Below are 12,685 nucleotides of genomic sequence, written 5' to 3' on the forward strand. Positions count from 1 at the left end.
CAAGACAAGCTACTTCACTGGAACATGCTGGGGAACATATAAAGCTCTAAAATTCCTTTCAAAACCACTCCTTTTGTTTACAAAGCACAGCTTGCTTTTATTACGTTTCTATTAAAGAACAGAAAGCTTTCCTTCCTATGTGTACTTTATAAGGCAAAAATGCAATGACAAGATGCCCCTGATACTAATAAAAGAAATCAGGATATCCTCCTCTTCTCCCAATAATCACCTAAACTTCTGTAACAACAGATTCCAGGTGCCACCCATGAGAACTTGGCTATGGGCAAAATCTCCCACAGAGAGGTATGAAGTCAGCCAAACAAGTTCCAGGTTCCCAGACTGAAACATGGGAAGCATCCTACCTTTGGCACATGGCAGGAATCAAAGTATGTGATATTTGATATGATTGAAAGTGTAAATGATAATCAATAAGAGAGATTCACTTTATCTAGATGCATTTCTTTATCCTGCAATTTAGTATCATTCTTAAAAAAAGAAAAAGCAACAATCAAACCAGGTCTGGCAGAGAAAGAAAGGAGGTAGACAGTTTCTAAGAGGCTTTTTTTTTTTTTTAAATATACCTAGAGAATGAAATACTAAACTTGGTGAGCACTCCAAAAGATGTACAGCCAGCTGAGAACCCACAGAAAGAAAGTGATAGCAGCAATACCACAGCTATGAGGAAGCCAGAGTGCAGATTACTTATCTTTCTCTGCTTTTTGCTCATATAAGTTTTGAAAAAATGGACATCAATGCAAAGATATATGCAGAATAAATATTTTTCCTTTTTTAGCAGAAGCAAATTCTTTTTAAAAACGTCAATGACCTATGTAGTGAATTGGACCACAAATTTCAAGAAACTTTTTATTGTCCATTGTGTTACATTCATTGACTGTGCCCCTCTACTTTTGATTGCTAAATCTCCAAGTATAAAAATTGCAACTGGTTCTCTATAACATTCCCAGTTCCCAGCATAGTGACTTGTCAGGTAGGTACTAACAAATGTGCTCGAGTGAATTATTGTGTACCCTTACAGCACTATGATACTTTGGTATAGACATGTCCATAGACATTTGTGTTAAAAAAATGATTAGGTACTTTTCAGGTAATTTTTATATTTTTTTAATTTCTAGAATTGTACCTCATGATAAGCATTGTCCTATCATACCAGGCAGTTTTAGTATTTTGATAGCTTAAAATAAGAATACTACAAGAATTTTGAATATTGAGGACATGAATATTTCCCTAAGTCAACTAAAAATGAGTTAATAGTGTTGGACAGAAATAACCAGAAAGGATTTTATTTGATTAAAGTAGAAAGCAGAAGTTCTAAGCTTAACCATTTATTTAACTTGGCCTAAGTCAGATGTCTAGGAGGAAGCTGTGGTTCAATAAATAACTAAGACAAAATTTCCAACTATCAGAGGGTTTTGAAGAGAGCAAGCCAAGGCTAAATTGTTTTTGTCTACAAATAATCAACTCTAGGATCTGAAAAAATAATTCTAACTTACTTAAGATAAAACTAAAGTGAAACTAAGGAAAAGGGGTGACCCTGGTCATTTAACTGGATGTTAAGCGTACAAAGGTTTTACATGTGGATAGTGCTTGATTTTTGAGATCTATGCTTACATCAAATTTGAAACAAAATTTGTGGCATTCTGCTGCTATTTATAATAATCATACAAAAACAAATCCACAGATTAAGAAATGAATAAAAGGGATCTGGAAGATTTGAAAATGATCCTTTGGCAGTTTTGTGAGAGGAAAGGCCAAGATGACTCAGAGACAACCCTAGTGTGTCTGGAAATAAATGTCATCCTGGAGATGGAAATAAGTTGCAGCAGGAAAGACAGAAGTCCAAGGATGACGACCAAAGCATTGTGGCTAAAGGCACTAGCTCCTCGAGGTTTCAATACAGTTACTGAATGGGTGACTGGAAAAGGTTGAGGCAGAAGCACAGACAGACCTGGATAGCTGGCTGGCTGTGGTAGAACCAGAAACTTTCCACTGGTGCGCAGATTACTGGTAATCTGTGCTAGGATTTGGGAGCTTAGTAATATTTCGTTTTTTAAAAAAGTATCTTGCACTAAAAAAAAATTTGGAATCTGTAATATTTACATGTGATGTGCACCAGGTATGAAGAAGGCAGGCAGTTAGGAAGGAGGAAAAGACAACTATTCAACATAGGCAGCGATGTTGCTTCTAGGGTTCTGTTCTTACAGCAAACTGACAACATAGATATGCACCACAGAAATAAAGCATTTTAATTATACCTACCTAAACTATTCCTAGTTATTGCCAACAGGAGCTGATGCAGCATAATTCTCTGAGCACTTTCTAATCGTTAAATAGAGAGGAGTTGACCCTTTCACAAACCACAAACAAGTCATGTTCAGCTATTCAAAACACATACCAAACCCTTAAGGAATCAGGGTTAAGCTTGAATTTTCATATTTAATAAATTCCTGCATTATTTAAAGGCCTATTAGTTTGTTTTAAAATAATGCTATGTCTACACAAACACAAAGGAGTGAATAATTAAAACAATTGTCTGGATTTTCAGACCACTTTTTTCTTAATTACCTATTTCAGGCAAAACTTTCTTTTTACTGTGGGAAAAGAGGCATTGAAGGAAAAAGTCAAAACACCTATTGAAACATAGAAATATCCTTGAAGTGAAAATGAAATGGAGGAAAACAATATTATAATGTAATCCAAATCAGAATTCTGCAATTTGGGGGACAAATTTAGAACAAAAGCATAAGAAATTATTTTTTTGATAGCATTATAAAAATATAATTATCTGATTTTATAATTATGCTTTGTTTATGTAAAAGAATTTTGTTATTTTTAGGAAATATGCACTAAATTATACACTGTAAGTCTTCAATGCCAATAGAGTACTTTTTCAAACTCCTCTTGAAAAATGAAAAAAACATTTGCTTAGAGAAGTGAAGCAAAACCTCAAGTCACATTACTTGTTAGGACAAAAGCTGAAGCTAGAACCGGTTTTTGTGACTTTAGTTTGTGTTGAATACACTGCATGTCTCTTTATTCAACTTACTCTGGATATCTCTTGGTAACCCTTATAAAAAACACTATCTGCTTGGATAATATGTGCATGTGTGTGTATGTGTGTGTGTATGTGTGTACACATACACAAATTTTAGGGTACCTGATAATATGTACATATGAATATTTTGTCCACTGGATCCATGAACATTAGATGGTGGTTGTAATATTCAGTCACCAATTTGTTTCTGGGAAGAAACAAATGGTCCTCAACATGCAGGGAATTCATAAGAGTAACTCAAGTTATGTGAGTTATGGGTTAAAGGGAGGTTTCCAGAATTCAGCAAGAGTTCAATAGAGAAATGTGTCCGACAGGATCACTGAGCACTGCACCCCCATGCTCTGCCAGGGTCACCAGTTGGCCAAACCCAATCAGAAACCGTGTGCTGAGGCAACTAGTTCATATAGTTTCTTCTTCAGGAGCAGAGATCAGGAAAGAGAGGGTACAGTGTACCCTGAATGACAGAGCAAGTGTGTAAGGGTGTGATTGGTAAAATGTGGTAAAGACAACATTGTCCTTTGTGTGTGAGGTGAGAGAACACAGGAAACTACTGTGAAATGAAAGATTTTTAGCAGTTTCTCTTGTCTCACAGTTAATTAGGGTTGTTTAGGAGCCTTCTGTTACTACAAGCAAAAGAAGGAACAATCTTACCGCTCCTAGTAATGATGGGACCCGCGGACAAGACAGCATTTCCAGAGGTGCGCAGGGGGCTCCAAGTTGTCCTCCGTCCCACATCTCTCCTTTCTCTGTGGCCACAAGTCTGAGGTGTTAATGAAAACAAATGAAATTCCACACCACCATAAAACCGTTTCTTTATGGCCATTTAGAAAGCAGATTCTTTTGCAAGAGATACCACATGTTTAATTTTATTCATTTACTTCTGTGCATTTATTTAATTACTTTGCATATAACTGCAACAGTGTTCCTTTATCTAGGCTTGGGCCACATTTCTTATTTCCTCTCGTAATTGTGCTTTGCCTCATTAATTTACATAACTCCACTGGCTTTCCTGAAAAAGAGCTGTGTTTATCAAACTTTTCCACTTTTATTTCTCTCTAGCCTTTAATAAATCTTTCCCTGAAATGTTAGTCAGCACAGAGCCAAAGTAACATGGACTGTCTATTTAGCTCTATCTGATATAGCTGGTGTAGACTAGTTATCAGTGATGGTGAAGAATGCAAGAATGTTAGCATAAATCTAAACATATCAAAGCTATTTCAAATTTAAAAATGTCTACATATTTCTCAGTTTATTACTGATGTGACCCCAGGACTCTTGCCAAAATAGATTTTTTTTTTTAATTCAGTGTTAAATGGATCTCTATTTTAATAATGCCTATATGGACGTGGATCCACACCTTTCATAGCTTCTAACTTTTAATCCAAGAGATTCTGGTGTTACCTAGCCCCAGTCTTCCTTTGCAACAACAGTGCTGCCTCCTTCCCAGGAACTCCATCATCCTCTACTCCATTCCCCAGCCTCACTGAAGAACAGGGAATTTCCTGATTACTCTATTTTGCCTGAGACTTTGGCCACTCTTTGATATCGAGTGTCTCTCACTTACATGTTGGTTTTGTCCCTTTAGGGTTCATCCATCTTCAACTCATAACTGACATTCATCTCTTCCACAAACTGCCCAACCTCTGCTACTCCATCTCTCTCACACTGATGAATATTACCTCTTGCTACAACCTGCACACATGACTGCCTTTGCACCATAACATTTTGTCTTGTTTATTTCTGTAACTATCTCACAATCCTAAAGGACTGGATTGAATTCAGAATTTATGCAGATTTCATCTCTGTAGTCCCAGTTTGCCTGGCACAGGGCAGGCATTCAATAGATTTTTACTGGATGAGTGAATAAAGCCTGTGCTAAACTCTCTGACCTGTTGCACAACCTCTTTCTATATAGAAATCAGCTCCAAACACTTGATAATCTTCCAGCTTAGCTTAGTTCAACAATTAAAATACAGTTGCTAAAAACATACTGGCATAAGGAAGGGGCAGTCATCAGCTCTGCAGAGCTTGGTAACACAGTGCAGGAAGACGGTGGACATTTTCTGATTCTTGTGTTTCACAAACCGGAACACTTCAAAGGAAAACCGGCCATGCTGGCTTTTGCCATTTTCAATGACGGTCGTCTGAGGATCTTTGTCACAGCTACATTGTAGTGAACATGAAAACTGGGTATTACTGAAAAGTACCATCCTACTGGGACCTGTAAATTAATATCTGCATATTAAAGATACACTATTACATTAAAAGCTAATAAAATCATGTTATGTTACAGACATTTAGTAAGGACATATGTTAACTCAACAGATACAATAAGTGACCTAGAACATAAAACTTAAACAGATTAGTTTCTGATTAAAATATTACTGTCAAATTTTAGAGGGATTATTGTTTCACAAAGTTCAAAAATCTAAACTTAAATTCTCCCACAAATCTTTGTCCTTGCCCATACAATTCTATATCTGCAGAGTTTTATTCTACCTAACAGAGGTGGTCTCTCTTAATTGTTTGCTTCCAGGGCATATGAACGTATGCAGAAACAATATATTCATATAATTCTCACCTTCTTAAATAAATGATAGAACACAATCACATTGTTTTGTAACTTGCTTTCTTAAAATTTAACGATGTATGGGCCCTCCCTGGTGGCGCAGCGGGTTAAAGCACAGCACTAAAGAAGTCAAAGCCGCTTCCGCATGAGTTCGATCCCCGCCTGCCCCGGAGGTGACCACATGGCGTGGCAGACCTCTCCTGGCCCGCCCGCTGCTCCCCTCAGCAGTGTACTTCGTCGATCTGCCTGTTCTGCTCCCCACTCTGTCTCTGGTGAATCCTCTCACCCTCCGCATCTCTGGCCTGTGCCCCAGTTCTGTATGAATAAATAAATCTTTAAAAAAAAAAATTTAACGATGTATGTTAGAGATTTTTTTCGATGGACATTTACAATTATTTTTCACAGCCATGTGGTATTCTATGGTGTACTTATACCATTATTAATTTAACAAGTTCCTTATTTGTGTATATTTTTATGGTTTGACAATTTTGAATAAATAATAATTTCAAATAAACATTCAACTTAAATATCTACATTAAGTAACAATCATAGTTTTGTATATATCATTTTGAACATGAGCAGTATTATCTTTATAATGTGTCTTTAGGATAATTTAATAGATTTTTCTATGCTGCTTTCTATAAATATTGTTACATTTTGCACCCTTGATAATACATGACAAAAATCTGTTTATTCCAGAGCTATCACAATAAAATCTATGGGTAAAACTTTGGGCTATTCCTTATTTGACAGGAAAAATAAACTATCACCATATCATTTTAACTCGGCTTTTTCTTAATGAGAATGAACATGTACATTTTTTCATATACATAGAAGTCGTTGTTGTCCTTTATCTAAAATTTTCTATGTCATTTGCTCAATTTTTATTGTTTTCTAGACCTTTTTCTTCTTTGAGTCCTATAACTACTTTATATATTAGGAAGAAGAGTCCTTTATTTTGTGACATACAATTAGTTTTACTTTATTGTTTGGCTTTGGCAATCTCTATAGTGTGTGTGTGTGTGTATGTGTATGTGTGTATATAGGTGTACAGTTTTATTTTTTTTAAAGAATTATTTATGCATGTATGCATGCAGAACTGGGGTACAGTCAAGGGTGTAGAGGCGTGAGAGGATTCACCAGAGACAGAGTGGGGAGCAGAACAGGCAGATGGATGAAATACACTGCTGAGGGGAGCAGTGGGCGGGTCAGGAGAGGTCTGCTGCACCAGTCGGCGGGTCAGGAGAGGTCTGCTGGAGTGGGGGATTGAACTCAGGCTGAGTGGCTTTAGCTTCTTAGTGCTGTGCTTTAACCTGCTGCGCCACCAGGGAGGGGCCCAGTTTTCAGTATTTATTTTAAGCATTCAGTATTTATTTTATGACTACTAACATCTGAACTAAAGACAAGTTTCCCTTCAATGTTTTAAAGGTATTTTGCATGTTTCCCCCTCCCCCCACTACTCTTGAAGCTGTAGTTTTACATTGAAATTAATGATCTATTTAAAGATTATGGTGTATTGAATCAGGCATAGATCTAGTATTTTAGTCTTGTAATGATTATCCATTCTACAGTACTAATTTTAATAAACTCTGTTTATTCCACTAACTTATGGCTTCTGTTCTATTATGCAGTAAAGTTCCACTTGTGTTGGATATATTTCTCAACTTATACTCTATTTTTTTCTGTGTTTAATCTTAGACAACAACTGATTCCTTTAATAATTTTAGAGCTTTAGATAATTACAACATTTTCTTGGGTGATATCCTTCTTTTATATTTGCATTTCATGGATTTGTCATCTCTTTTTCTTAATTAGATTAACATGTTACATATATATTTGTGTGTGTTTTTTTAAAGGACTTACTTTTTCTCTATTGAGAAATATTGGTCTACATTTCCTTTTTCTTACTTGAGTGTTACTTAAGAGTTTTAACTTCCATCTGGTGATTACTTTGTTTCTAACATTGTTATAAATAGCTGTCAATATAGTTTATATATTTTGAAATTTCTAGACTTTCTTTTCCTCTTAATTTCACTGAAATTAACATTTAGTTATCCATTTGACTATAGTTTTGTTTTGTTTTTTCTTTAAAGATTTATTTATTTGTGCATACAGAACTGGGGTACAGGCCAAAGGCTCACGGGCAGTGAGAGGATTCACCAGAGACAGAGTGGGGAGCAGAATAGGTAGATTGACGAAGAACACTGCTGAGGGGAGCAGCGGGCGGGTCAGGAGAGGTCTGCCGTGCCATGTGGTCACCTCCCGGGCAGGTGGGAATCGAACTCATGTGGAAGTGGCTTAAGCTTCTTAGTGCAGTGCTTTACCCACCGCACCACCAGGGAGGTGGCTTTATAAATTTTTAAGCAAGAAAACTGAGAAGTTTCAGAACTAAACTCTCACCACAGTCATAACAGAAAAGTCTGATCATTGTGTTCCAAAGAGTTATCAAAGAGTTACATCATTATAGAACTTTTGGAAAATAAGAAAAAAATTAAATTAAATAATCTACAATTATACCATGTATCATTGTCAACCTTGAGCTCCCTTAAGTTCTTCTATCATTATATAAATGAGTTCTTATGCATACAATTGTTTATGATTCTTTCAGTTCATATTTTAATACATTTAAATTTTAAAGAGCCATATTTTCCAAGAATAAAAATACTAAGAAGATTATAAAGGAAAGAGACTATAAAAAGCAAGCCACTCCTCCACCCCTTATTTAAGTAACTGTATATGACTGTAGTGTCTATGTGAATTTTCAAATTACTGATTCTACATAATTTACCTTCTCATTGCATATTATACTCAGTTTATTCAATATTTTACTATTTTAACTATCACCGATAACCAGAAAATCAAAGATATTTTAGGATATGATTCCCAATTTTTATATGTAAAATAGTCAGAGTAAGAAATCTTTCAAAGCTTTGATATATACTGACATTTTTTCCCAAAAATTGTGGCTAAATTATCACTTCCCGCAACAGGATATAAGAGTGTCAGTTAAACCATAGCCTCTGGACATCACCTTAACCTCAGACAGCAAATAAGATATATTCTTTTGGTTTCCCAACATAATACTCCCATCACGTGTCAATAACAGCAGTGATCTGAGCCAACTGCGTTTATAATCATGATTAGAAACCATTGCTTAGACTCTCAAGTCTGTACTGTTGTCAGATAAAAATGCTTAAAGGGAACTGGATGATTGAATGTTTTTTTGATCAATGTCCCCTTTCACCAAATGTAGATTACATTTAGTCTATCACTGTCTACTGGGAAATAAAGTTGAAGTTATTGACTCTGATGAAAAAGGGAGTGGTGGGCTATATTATAATTCATCTTAAATTCTTAAAAATATTAAAAACATCCTAGGGGTCTAAATTATCGAGACCATTACTTAAATTTTACTCTCCTGTTAATATATGATGATTCCTTCTAGTTTCAGTACCCATCCTTGCCTATTTTTTAATTGTTGGCAATAATATTGTAGCCTGGCTTTTCCTAAAACAGTGAGTTATTCTCATATGTCCTAAACATGAATAACAACTTTGTTGGATATAACATGCTTGCAACTCTCATTCAGCAATTGTCTTATCAGCATTTCATGGTTAAAATCTGTTCTTAACTTCAATATGCTTCCAAAAAATTCAAAAATAAAGCTTTAAATTTAAAAGCTATCAAAGTAGCAATAATTTATCTCAATAAAGTTTCCATGTCTTGTATTTGCAACTGGGATTTTGCTATCAACATGAGATTAGACACCCACCTAAGGAAGAGATCATAACGAATGTCATCATTTGGGTTCCCTGAAGGGGTTGTGTAGCAATAATCCATTAAGACATTCCATCTGCAAAGAGTAGTAAGTATAACTATAGTCAGAAACTCCTTTTAGCCTTTTGCTATTAATACCAGGGAAATACATTTTGACAATCTTCTTACCCCATGGAATACTTTTTTTTTTTTAATTTCCTTTAGTTATCTTCAGAGGCTTCTTACTAAAATATTTTCTTATTGAAAATATTTACAATTTGCAACAAGTTGCCATCTCATATAAAATTGGGTTAAAGCTAACACTCTACACACCAAAAAAATTATATAAAACACACCTGAAAGACACAAATCTGAAGAAGCAAAACCCCAAAGTGAGATAGATAGATAGATTTATGTTTTGTAACACAATGCCTTTTGTTTCTAGAAGCTGCTCCCTCTAATAGATGGCAGAAGATATTATAACACCACATGCAACACAAAGAAGCTTGGTACATAAACTACATGCTGTAAATTATGTCATAAGCAGTGTAAGTAGGAGTGGAATTCCACAATAGATACTGTGTTAGGTAGGAAAAGTTATAAGACTAATACACAACTTTCCTCCGCATGACATCACATTAACTCGGGTATTATAAAATTACTAGTCATTGAGAAATGAATACCAAAATTAAAAATGTTTCTATTTGTACAATAATTTTAAAGAATGGCATATATCCAAAAGTAGGAATACCAAGAAGAAAAAAAGGTATAAAGTAGAATCAAATTTCTAGTGTATACTAACTCTTCAGAATGCAGTTTAAAAAATAATACATGAGAGCCCCAAACAATCTATTTAAACATTATAATTTTTATAAGGCAGGACTGAATTTTCAGTTTTTGAATCCCCTTTCAATACTGAAGATTTAGAATTTCTGAAGTATCATATAAACTGAATTGATTTGGGGTGTTTTGGTGGAGATTTCTATGGGTATCATTACATATAATTTCGGCTCAGATACTGATGGAGAGAATTCTTTTGTTTCTTTAATAATTTCCTTTGAAAAATAACACATACAAAAGTGCATGAATCATAAGTGTTCATAAAATGCATCTGATCAATATTCTTGAATCAGAATCAGAACTTTCTGGAATCCAGAAGATCTCTTTATGCTCTCTTCAGTCACTACTTCTTAATTTGTTATTTCTATTAACATGTTTACATGGTATGGCAATGACAGTATTCCTTAAACTAAAAATGAATAAAATATCTTTATAATTCATGTGACTTTAGCCAACCAAATGATTTCACCATCAAGAAGTAAGAAATTGAAAATACCTGCCATCCAGGTTAGTGGCTTGTACAGCTGCATATACTTTGGTTTTCAAAGGTAATCCTATACTCGGGATAATTAACTGTTGACTGTAGGTTGAATCCTAGTGATGAAAAAAATAAATGGTCCATCATTAGCTTCCTCACACCAGTACATTTACCACATACAACAATAATGTCAGAGATAAAAGAAGGGTGAATCTGTATAAAGAGACAGAGTCAACTCCAAACAGATTTATTTAATGGTCTAATTTCTTAATGGAATTGTGCTTAAACCACAGAAATGGCTTACATATCCATGCAACAAGTCATTTTTACACATACATCTTATTGTTTTCATAGTTAACTATTTATGGTGATTAATGCTCAGTTTATTTAAATTACATTTAAGGGTTGATAGTGGTTAATATTTAGTTTGTTTTATTTTCAATTACAAATGATAATAGTTCCTCTAACCATTCTTTACAGGTAGTGTTTTTATTTAAGTTTACTTAAGTTAATATTCATTTATTTAAATTGCCAAAATTGAATAGAAAACAAAAATGGTGACTATTATAAAACATTCAATCCAAAATAATGAAGAGAAATGAAAAGTTAGTCTATATTTATATATAGTTTTTATACAAAAACTATATAAAATATATAGTTTTATATAAAAATATAGTTACATATTTTTATAGTTCTGTGATAAATGATAATAGTTTCTCTAACCATTCCTTACAGGTAGTGTTTTTATTTAATTATCTTTCTGGTCTGCTTTTTCAACTCCCCCAAATTAAGCAAAGCTTAATAAATGATGAAACTCTTTTTACTGTACCTCTGAATCAGTACTGTCCAGAAGAATGCTTACCTCTTCACAAGCCAGGCTACTAAGTCACAGACAACTGACTTAGTATTACAGCATGAATTCTCTCCTAAAATTGCTTCTAAACGTTAAGTTTCTGACTTTATCTTGTATTGTCTCTACTCTTGTTAGAGCTATGTGGTCACCAAAATAAATTATATTCATTTTAGATTTTTTCTCTTCAACTTTTAAAAACTATTCAGAATTACCATAAGCTTACTTCCAATACAAATTTAGGTACAACTTAAATCCATAAATTCATCCTCCCTTCCCATGTTTACAGAGCAAAAAAATTAACATTTTTATCACACAAAACTAAGGTCAAAGTTCAACTTGAAAAAACTAAAATATATTGGACATTGAGGCCACACAAACAACAACATTCTTTTATAAGTAATTTTCCCCCCGAGTTCACTTACTGAATATCAGAATACAGAGAAATACAATTTATGCTGAATCCAAACTGATACAATTTTTCTCCCCAAATAACAAACCAGGAAATAATAGTAGAGGAGATGTTATCTAACTTTTGAATCATGCCTATTATTATAAAAAAAAATTCTGCATGGTAAATAGAAAAGCATGGCTTTGAATGGTATAAATCAGTACTTAATTTTAAAACTATGTTAAAACTACATTTGGGTAAAGATTAATATTGCCAACAACTAATACATGTGAATTTGAATTAGCTCGTGAAAGTACACAAAATGCCTTTTTCTAGTATGTTACTAATTTTAATGCCCTGTAATATGGCAAAAAATATTATAATGGTACCACTTAGTTCTTTTTTATGACACAGTAATGGTAGACACACATCATAAAGATTTTTCAAATGCATAGAATATACAATGAGAAGAGTGCACATAATGCAAACTATTAACTTTGGTGAAAAATAACACATCAATATTGACTCACCAATTGTAACACATATTCCAGATTATACAAGATGTAACTATTGAAAGAAGTTGTGTACAGGGAAGATGTATTTCGAAACTATACTTTCAGATCAATCTAAAAATGCTCTTAAAATAATGAGTATATTAACAGGCATATGAAAAAATGTTCAACATCACTCGTAATAAGGGAGATGCAAATTAAAACCACCATGAGATA

General features: G+C 34.0%; 1 protein-coding gene across 1 annotated transcript in view; it reads right to left on the bottom strand.

Annotated features, from left to right (window-relative positions):
- The window catches only part of ZPLD1 (zona pellucida-like domain containing 1), a 58,943-nt gene that overhangs the window by 2,226 nt on the left and 44,032 nt on the right, over positions 1–12,685 (bottom strand). Inside the window, exons 6-9 of the mRNA XM_004675239.2 lie at positions 10,735–10,832; positions 9,415–9,495; positions 5,065–5,236; positions 3,725–3,833 (exon numbers count right to left, since the gene is read on the bottom strand). Of these exons, the coding sequence (XP_004675296.1) occupies positions 3,725–3,833; positions 5,065–5,236; positions 9,415–9,495; positions 10,735–10,832 (460 nt within the window). The remainder of the gene's footprint in view (positions 1–3,724; positions 3,834–5,064; positions 5,237–9,414; positions 9,496–10,734; positions 10,833–12,685) is intronic.

The sequence above is a fragment of the Condylura cristata genome, unplaced genomic scaffold (assembly GCF_000260355.1).
Source record: "Condylura cristata isolate star-nosed mole 26May11 unplaced genomic scaffold, ConCri1.0 scaffold00003, whole genome shotgun sequence".
Classification (NCBI taxonomy): domain Eukaryota; kingdom Metazoa; phylum Chordata; class Mammalia; order Eulipotyphla; family Talpidae; genus Condylura; species Condylura cristata.